Below are 8,909 nucleotides of genomic sequence, written 5' to 3'. Positions count from 1 at the left end.
ATATCAATCCCTGATGCCCATCCCGAGGGAAGTATGTGGCTGTGTTTCCTCTTTTGGCCCATATGGGAGTGTCTGTCTCTTTCAAGTTATAAAGTCATCTTGTCTTCCATCTTGTCTTCTTGAGGGCCTGGCCCTGGCTAACCGCCTATAATATTTCTGTCTAATTTAGCTACCTACAACAGTTCCAGTTTGTTAAGGAAAGGGGCCTGCCCATTAGCTCACTTGTTTAAGTTCCTGCTTAAGCAAAGCAGTCAGGCTCAGGATACTGTGGTTAGATCACCAGATCCTCATGCCTTACCAGACCTGCCCTTAAGGCATCCTGAGCCAGCCACTACCCTTCACCCCCCCCCCCAAAAAAATAAAATCCTACAGTTTGTTAAGGAGAGGAACTGAACTGTAACGTGCAAGGTCGGTCTTCCTCGGGTCCTAGGAGGTTTCTGGGCTGAGAGTGTATGGTAGGACCCAGCCTTAATGCCCTGCTGTCTTTTCCAGTTCTCCTTTCCCCTTCATTTCCCACCCTGTCCTTGACCCAACTTCTTGGTGGAAGGACGGCATAGCGCACCAGTGATTCCCCTACTTCAGCGAGGCTTAGAGTTTCCCAGGAGAGCCTTTGGAAACAGACTCTCCATTTCTAATTGGAGCGTACTGTGCGTGTGTGTAGGAGTGGAGGGGAGGCTGCCCAGATTTTCCGTTTCTAATAGGGTCTTAGACGGTGTTTGACACCTGGTTCTTCTTGTATAGGAAGACGTGCAAATCAATGGGATTAAAAAATAAATTTAAAACTATTATTATTACACATGTGAGGTACACAATGATCACATTCAGCGTGGGGCGTTGGTGCATGAGCATATGTGTCTAAATTTTCCTTTTTACTTCTCCTCTCTTCTCTCTCCAGCGCTCGGTCGCCTTCAGCGATGGGCTCTTGACCCCACCTGGTGGGAAGGGTTACAGCCACCTAGCAGACGGTTCACTTTCTCCAAGACGTTTCTGGGCGTCCCCCGACGGCTGCCGAGAAGCTAGAGTCTTGGAGGAAAAGGAGCGGAGCCTCGCGTCCCAGCCCCGGGCCCAGAGGCCGCCCGGGGCCAGCCCCCAGAGCCTGGGCGGGCGCGGGCGGGAGGAGGCGCTCAGGCCGGCGACGCCCCTCGAGGAAGTCTGCCCTTTAATTCCGAGCGGGGATCCGCGGGCTCGGCCTTTGCGAGGCGACGGGCGTGCAGCGGGGACGTGCTACCCGGCAGCTCCGTGCGCTTGGCTCCGCGGTCATGGGCGGAGCGGCCTCCAGCCAGCTGGACGAGGGCAAGTGCGCCTACATCCGAGGTACGCGCGCCCCGCTGCGCCGCGGGGCTCAGGGATCGGGGCTCACCCTGGCGCCCGCGCTGTAGGCTGGGGGGCAGGCGCTGGGAGCTGGGGCCTGGGGGTCCCAGATGGGGCGCTTTGTGGGGCGCCGCAGGATCTTGGAACCGGCAGGTGCAGGATGCGGGGAGAGGCGATCTCGCTGTGCTCCACCCGCCCGGGCGTCCTTTCTTCTGCTCCCACCCGGAAACACCGGCTTCTACCTGGCTCGGGAATTAGTTCTGAGCTTTCTTTCTTTTTGATTGTTTGCAAAGAGAACAGCGGGGATATCCCTTGTTTCCAGAGCGTTCCCAGGGGATTCCCGCTCTAGAAAGCGGAATTTCCCTCCGTGTGGCGGTTGCAGAAGGAACCTGAGCTTCACTTGAACTCAGAGCACTTGCGGGACGTTTCATCAGACAGTGCCTCTACATTTCCAGGTTGTAAGGTTCCCGTCCCTCCCCAGCGCCCCGCGGTGTGGTGAGGGGAATCAAAAGAGGAACCCTGGTGTGTTTTGTAATAGTCATGAGGTCATGGATGGGGAGAAACTTGATTTTGGGAAATCAACGGAGACAGAGCTACTCAGTGAAGATTTAGAGGCAGAAGAAAAACATCAAATTGAACTGCAATTGCAGGAAGTCGTGACTCTTTATCTCTCAGTGGATTTCTAACCCGAAACTTACCCTCACCACCACCAAACATCTGGTTATCTTGTGCATTTAGTGTATGGTGGCTCCCCGCCCCCATACTCCTTGCTGGTTTCAGAAAATACCTCTTAAATCAGATATTAAGCTAGTCTAATTCTTTTTTTTTTCTTCTTTTTTTCGGAACCGGGGATTGAACTCAGACCCTTGCGCTTGCCAGGGAAGCACGCATTCCACGGAGCCACCTCCCCGGCCCTAGTTAGTCTAATTCGTGAAAAGAAATAGTTAAAATATCCCTAGTACATCTTTGAAGATCTTAGATTTTTGTATTTTAGGGAAGGGTCTACAGGGTGTTCAGGGTCTCATTACTAGATCGGACTCATAGTGATCCACCTGTTTACAGCCTCCCAAGAGCTGGGTTTACAGGCCTGTGCTCCATCAGGCCCAGTCTCAATTACCATGTCAGCGTGCCCCAGGGGCACGGCAGGCCTGGGAATGGAACCCCTGGTCATTGAACCCCTGGTCCCTGCGCCTGCTTGCAGGCACTTTAATCCTTTGAGCTATTTGGCCAGCCCTAGACTTAAATCTTAAGAGGCAATGTTTATTTGGTGCCTTTAGTCTATATTTGCTTTCAGTCATTACAATATTTAAAACTTTGAGAAGGATGTTAAGTCAAGGTGCTGGAAGGCATTGTACTGTAATTGATTTTCCACATTTCTGCTTTTGTCCCTCTGAAGGTGGATGGTCATCAGTAACCCATGCCGGCAGGGGATAGAATTTGGATACATAACCACTTGCTGTTGTTTTTTAAAAGGAGAAAAAGATGGATGTTTTATTTAGCTAACCAAGTCTGCCTTTGTTTCAAGAATTTGGCTGTAAGGATGTTTCCCCAGCATAAAGGGTTGAGAGACGAAGCAGAACATGATCAGAAAGGGTTTGTATAGGGTTCTTAGCAAAATTACTTATCACATTTGTAAGTCTTTGTTTTACTGGCCAATGTAGGAACACCTAAGGTGGAAGGAAACCATTTATAGTAATCATTTGAAGTTCAGCAATGTGAGGGATTAACTTGGCTTGAAGTCTTCAAGGTCATGACAGTTGTTATGACTGAGGCAAGTTTTATAGTCCTGCAAGAAAAAGTATTTTGTTTTTTATTCTGAAACCATATCACAGTACTACCTATACAAAAGTACAAGGTAGACACATGGAAGACTTCACGAAGGCATTTGAGTGACTAAAATTAGAGCTGTTTGTGTGCCACGTGTTGCAGCCCCCAGACTTGTTTACATTTGTCTCCTGTCTATATTTGGAAGGAGGGCACTTTTTAGGTCTGTGTCAGGAGAGGGAAGAGAAGAGTTAAAGTTAAAATACCTCCAGAAAAAATGAGACATTGCTTCATGTGAGAGCAGAGACCTTGCCAAAAGAGAGAAGAACCTTGGAAAAACGCATGGTGTTGTGAATTGTTCGTGCATGAGCAAATGACAATCATGAGACTGACTTCTTGGTGGTGTGAAGCCTCAGGTTCCTAAATAAAACTGTAACCCTGCCTTTACAAACCCTGTGTTCCTCTTTTAATCTCTACATATTCTCAAGTTTTAATTGTAGCAAAATAATTGGAGGTGTGATGGTGTAGTTTAAACTCAGTTTTTTGATCTGTTTCTCATAAGTGAAATATGGGTTCAAAAACTCCTGGAACAGCGGCAATAACTTTCTTTTGTGTTTCATGTATTTTGCTAACTTGGAAAATAACTAGTGTATAAATTTGGAGTTTGTAAAGCTTTACTTTGGATGTTTTTTAAGCAGCCATATTTCCAGAATGTTAATGACTCAATCAAGACTTACTTTTGGATGAATCATTTAACAGCCACCATTTGGTTTATATGCCTCAAAATTTTGTGTTAATCATGATCTGTGTCATGTGGGTGTTTTGAGAATATACTCTTTTGGTGTGTCATCAGTCTGTACGTAAAGAAATATGTGCTATGGAGTGACTGAGTTAATGTTTCTCTTTGCTGAGACAAAACACCTGACACCCAAAATTAAAGGTGGCGTGGCTTGTTTAGCTCACCTTTTGTAGTTGTTTCAGTTGAGAATTGGCTGGCTCCAGTTCAGGGTAGGTTCAAAGAGAAGAGTTTGTGGAGGCTAGATGGTAATGAAACAGAGCAAGAAGCTTTAAGGTCTTTCTAAGACTTCATGAAACTTTGGGAGGGGCAGCTAGACACAAACCATAACATTTGCCCTGGTGCCCCAAAGACTCATACATTCCTTTATGAAAAAGACACTTAGTCTATCTCTAAGGTTGCCAAAGTGCTAACAGTTATTGCTGAAAAGTCTGTCTCAAGTCTACTCTGAGATTTAAGGCAGACTCTTAGCTGTGAGCCTATCTGTACAAATGAAAAAACATTAAACACTTCTAACGCTCAATGGTACAAGATAAACATTTCCATCCCAGAAGTTACAGTGGGAACACAGCAAGACCATAATCCAGCAGGGCAAACATCAAGTCCCACAGCTCCACTTCAGCCCTGGCACCCTTTGGCAGGATGTGAACTCCAGAGGGCTTGGTTGGCTGTACTCCAGGGGTACTTCTGGTGGTTATAGCTCCTGTGGCTCCTCTTTTGAGCTGGCTCTGCTCCTTCCTTGCAGTGTTCCTCAAGACCATCCATGTTTCTGGAGTTTCCTTTGGCTTCACACTCACAGTTTTACACACTGATCTCTCAGGGGCACACTGCTGACCTCTCAGGTCTTCTCAGATCTGAGTGGGAGGCTTCCAGGCCCAAAACTCTCAAATTCTGCATGCACCTAAGACCACGTGGATGACGCCAGGGTCTGCCACCAGCTGGAACAATGTCCAAGCTTTCTTTTTTCTTTTTTCAAAATATATTTGGTTGTTGCAGGGTCTCACTACACAGGTTGGTGATCCTCCTGCTTTCAGCCTCCCCAGAGCTGAGATTACAGATGTGCACCATACCCAGACTCTGGCTGACTAAGCCCACCCTGGGGGGGAAGAGGGGCTGAACCACGTTCCCTGCACTTGCCTAAACTTGCCTAAGTAGCCACGTTAGTCCCCTGAGCTATCTCGCCAGCCCCTAGCCAAGTTTTCTTTTCTCTTGGTTGTAGGAATTAAATGTTGTCTGGCTCACTGATCACTCTGAGAGCAGTCCTGAGGAACAAATTCTTTAGGCTGTCACTTCTGAAACATGATACCTTGGGGCTCTTCTCAGAGCAGTCTTTCACTTTTGCAATTTTGAGGCTGCAGAGTTCTGCTGCTTCTTGTGATGCCCTCAGGCCACATTTTCTACTCTCCTGTTGTTAGCAGTCAAGATCTCCTCTGCTCTATTTTTGCAGTGTGTGGCTTTACTGGAGCTTCCTTTCTGGCCAAACTCAAAAACATTTTAAATCATTCTAGAGGGTCTTTTGCGCTTAATTCTCAACATAAATCTGGCTAAAAACTCCCAACAGTAGCCTTGCCACTCACTCAAATTTCAACTGCTTTGAAGTTTCTTATGCCAGATTAATTAGTCCACTGCCCTAAATCTCAGGCAAAGTCTCTAGACAGGAGCAGAATTGTGCCAAGGTGTAACACATTTCCTAGAGTCTAATAACCAGTGCAGTCCTTCTTGCCAGCAGAGACCTCCCGAACCTGGTCTTTACCAATAGAATTTCTGTCAGCCTTCTGGTCCTCTGAGCTCTGACCAGAACCTCCCATCAAGTACTGCCTATGGCGTTTCAGCTGCACTTTTTCAGCTGGCAATCTTGAACCTTTCCAAACTCTTTCCTCAAGCCATTCCCAAAGGCTTCTTAACCGCATGGTCAGATACAGCCACAGCAATGACCCCACTTCTGTGGTACCAAATTCTGTCTTAGTCATTTTTCTTGTTGCTGGAACAAAATACCCAACATGGAAAGTTAAAGGGGGGAGGGTTTATTTTTTTATTTATGTATTTATGGATTTATTTTTTTGGGGGAGGGTTTATTTAACTCAGAATTTGTAGACATTTCAGTCCAGATACTGCTGGCTCCAAGGCAGGATGGCTCTGTAGAGGAGAACAATTCATGGTGACCAGAAGGTAGTGGTACAAATAAGAGGCCTGAATATTTTTCTGCTTCTTTGATACTTATCTAGGCTCTGGGATTAGAGCATTGCCAAAGCAATCACTGGACTCATGGGGTGATCACATGCCCTCTGTCCCAGCATCACATGTCCTAGGTATAGTCATCTCTGAAAGAACCCCATCGAAGACTGCATGAGAGTGTGTTGGGGTGGCATTGACACACAGACTAATAAGGAATTACTTAGTTTTTTGTTTTTTTTTTAATATTTATTTTGTGTGTGTGTGTAGCCAGCTCAGCCCACCAGGGGGCGGGGCTGGCTGGCATGTGGTGCTGGGGGATCGAACCCTGGTCCCTGTGCTTTGCTTAGCTTAGCTTGTTCCAAGTAGGTGCTTTAGACCACTGAGCCATCTCACCAGCCCCAATTACTTAGTTTTTAAAGGAGTTAAATTTGAAGATTTCAATTACATTCATAATTGAATAAGTAGGTAATAAAGTTTTAGGACTGTTTCTGGAGGATTTCTCATAACTTCCAGGGATAAGTACTTCTATTAATAAATGGTACTGAGGCTGACTTGTAACCGCATTGTCTGTGAGTCTTTGGTGATGCTTTTCATATTAATCTCAAAAGATTTTCCTTTAATCAGAAGGAAAGCTCATGTAATCCAACATCAAAAGGATTTCCTTTTATACCCTTTTTTTTAATAAATACTTTTGGCATGGTTAAAATTGACCTCTAGTTAAAAAAAATACACATGTTTTCCTCTTTAAGCAACAAGTTTTATTTCCTTTAAAAGATGCATTGAATTTTAATTAATCAAAAAGAAAGCAAACTGGAAACTCTCCCATTTAAGAAGCCCTGTGGGGCCAGGGAGATGGCTCAGTAGAATAAGCGCTTGCCTGGCAAGCTCAAGGGCCTGAGTTCAATCCCTGGTTCCGCAGGAAAAAAATTAAAAAAGAAAAGAAAAGAAGAAGCCCTGTAGAAGATCATGAAAGAGCTGAAAAGTCAGGGCTGCAACTGAGAGTATGGGTACCCAGATCCTGAGCAGAGCTGGTGGGCATTTCTAGGTCTGCTAGTGGCAAATAAGAAAATTGTTCTTTCCTTTCTATGCCTGCTAGCCTGCTAGCAGCAAATACTGAGGAAACTGTTCTTTCTCTAAGTTCATGATTGCCGTAGTCAAATCACAGATTGTAAAGGGCCCAGGGGCTTCCTTGGAATTCACCAATGATTATAAAATAAAAAATGAATTTTATCTTGGAAGCCACATGTGTTCCTCTGAGAATAGTACTGTTGTGTTAACTTAGGTGGCTGTAGGCTGATACACTGTTGGAGTGAAATCCTTCTGGCCAAAAGGGGAAAACTATACCTGTGTGTGGTCTCTGAGTCTAGTTGTGTAGAACTAGTTCACACACTTGGCTTATATTCAATTTTCATTTGTTTGTAGGAAATGGGCATAAGAACTGATACGATTTATCTGGATAATTTTGACTGGGTATTTTAGGGTCCATATTATCTGTTTAATAAAAGCAGTGCATTGTGATGAAAATGTTATTATTTGAGCCAAGGGGAGCTATCTTAAAGACAAAGGTGATACTTTTTTTTTCAGAATTGGGGATTGAACTCAGGCCCTTGCGCTTGTCAGGGAAGTGCTTATTCCACTTAGCCATCTCCCTGGCCCAAAGATGATACTTAGAGCACCACAGAGAGAAACTAGAGCTATGCCTGCTTACATTGTCCCTGGGTACTTCTTGCTCTGTGAGGTATCAAGTCCCCTCTGAGCTGGGTAGTAAAGATTGCTAGCTATCCCCTCAATCACTTTCCCCTGCTGTCTTCAACAATGGAAGCTCCAAATATTAGTTGTTGATGTGAGGTTCAATAATAAAGATATTTCCCAGCTTTCCCATGCAACTATGTGAGGTTGTTTAAACTGAGTGTTGGACAAAGGGATGTAAGTAGAAGTGCTGTGAGCTGTTTCGAGAAAGTGACGTTAGGGGAGATGGCTCAGTAGAAGAAGAAAGTGACGTTAAAAGGAATGCAGTGGTATTCTTTGTCCTGTCCTGCAAACTGTGGGCCGGGTTGTGCGCATGCCTGGAACAGCCATTTTGGGCCATGAAGCTTTATTTTGGGAAGGCCTTCATACAGATGACTCTTAAGCGGGCCAAAGAAGCCAAGGTTCCTGTGGGATTCACAGTACCAGCCCTGGACTAATTGTCTCTGGACTTAATGAGAGAAAAACAAACTTTATCTTATTAATGTCAGTATTATTTATGGTTACATTTTTTTGTGGGAGGCCCGCACAGCCCACCCTGGGGGAGGGGCTGGCACGGCATGTGGTGCGGGGGACCTAACCGCGGTCCCTGCGTGCTTGTCTAAGCTTGCCTAAGCAGGCGCTTTAGACCCTCAGCTATCTTGCCAGCCCCAAAGTAGTATTACTGCTATCAACAGGCAAACTGTATGGTAACTGATATCATTTTCTGCTATTGCTTGTGGCCCAAAGTGTCCTCGCAAGTAACTATATACCACCCTATTGGATCTCTTTTAAGAAAAATTAACTTGAAGAGATTAGACGGGCTTGCGAGGTAGCTCAGCAGTCTAAAGTACCTGCTTAGGCAAGCTTAGACAAGTGTGCAGGGACTGTGGTCTCGGTTAGATCCCCAGCACTACATGCTGCACCAGCCCTACCCCAGGGTGGGCTGAGGCGGCCACAAAATAAATAAATAAATAAGAAAGTTAATGATGATCATATTTTTAGTATTTGTCCTGGTCCTAATTTATGGAAATGAATAAACTCTTTCAAGAAATGAAAACTTATTAGGGGCCAGGGAGATAGCTCAGAATAAGCTCTTCCCTGGCAAGCTCAAGGGCCTGAGTTCAATCCCTGGTTC

The 8,909-nt window shown here is 45.4% G+C and overlaps 1 protein-coding gene across 1 annotated transcript in view; it reads left to right on the top strand.

Moving 5' to 3' along the window:
• The first annotated feature begins 1,104 nt into the window (after positions 1 to 1,104).
• Fam129a (family with sequence similarity 129 member A) overlaps positions 1,105 to 8,909 on the top strand; it is a 179,948-nt gene continuing 172,143 nt past the window's right edge. Inside the window, exon 1 of the mRNA XM_004646607.2 lies at positions 1,105 to 1,314. Within this exon, the coding sequence (XP_004646664.1) occupies positions 1,260 to 1,314 (55 nt within the window). The 5' untranslated portion in view covers positions 1,105 to 1,259. The remainder of the gene's footprint in view (positions 1,315 to 8,909) is intronic.

The sequence above is a fragment of the Octodon degus genome, unplaced genomic scaffold (assembly GCF_000260255.1).
Source record: "Octodon degus isolate 3935 unplaced genomic scaffold, OctDeg1.0 scaffold00273, whole genome shotgun sequence".
Classification (NCBI taxonomy): domain Eukaryota; kingdom Metazoa; phylum Chordata; class Mammalia; order Rodentia; family Octodontidae; genus Octodon; species Octodon degus.
Note: the sequence above shows the minus strand (reverse complement) of the source record. Positions and strands in the feature narration are given on the sequence as shown.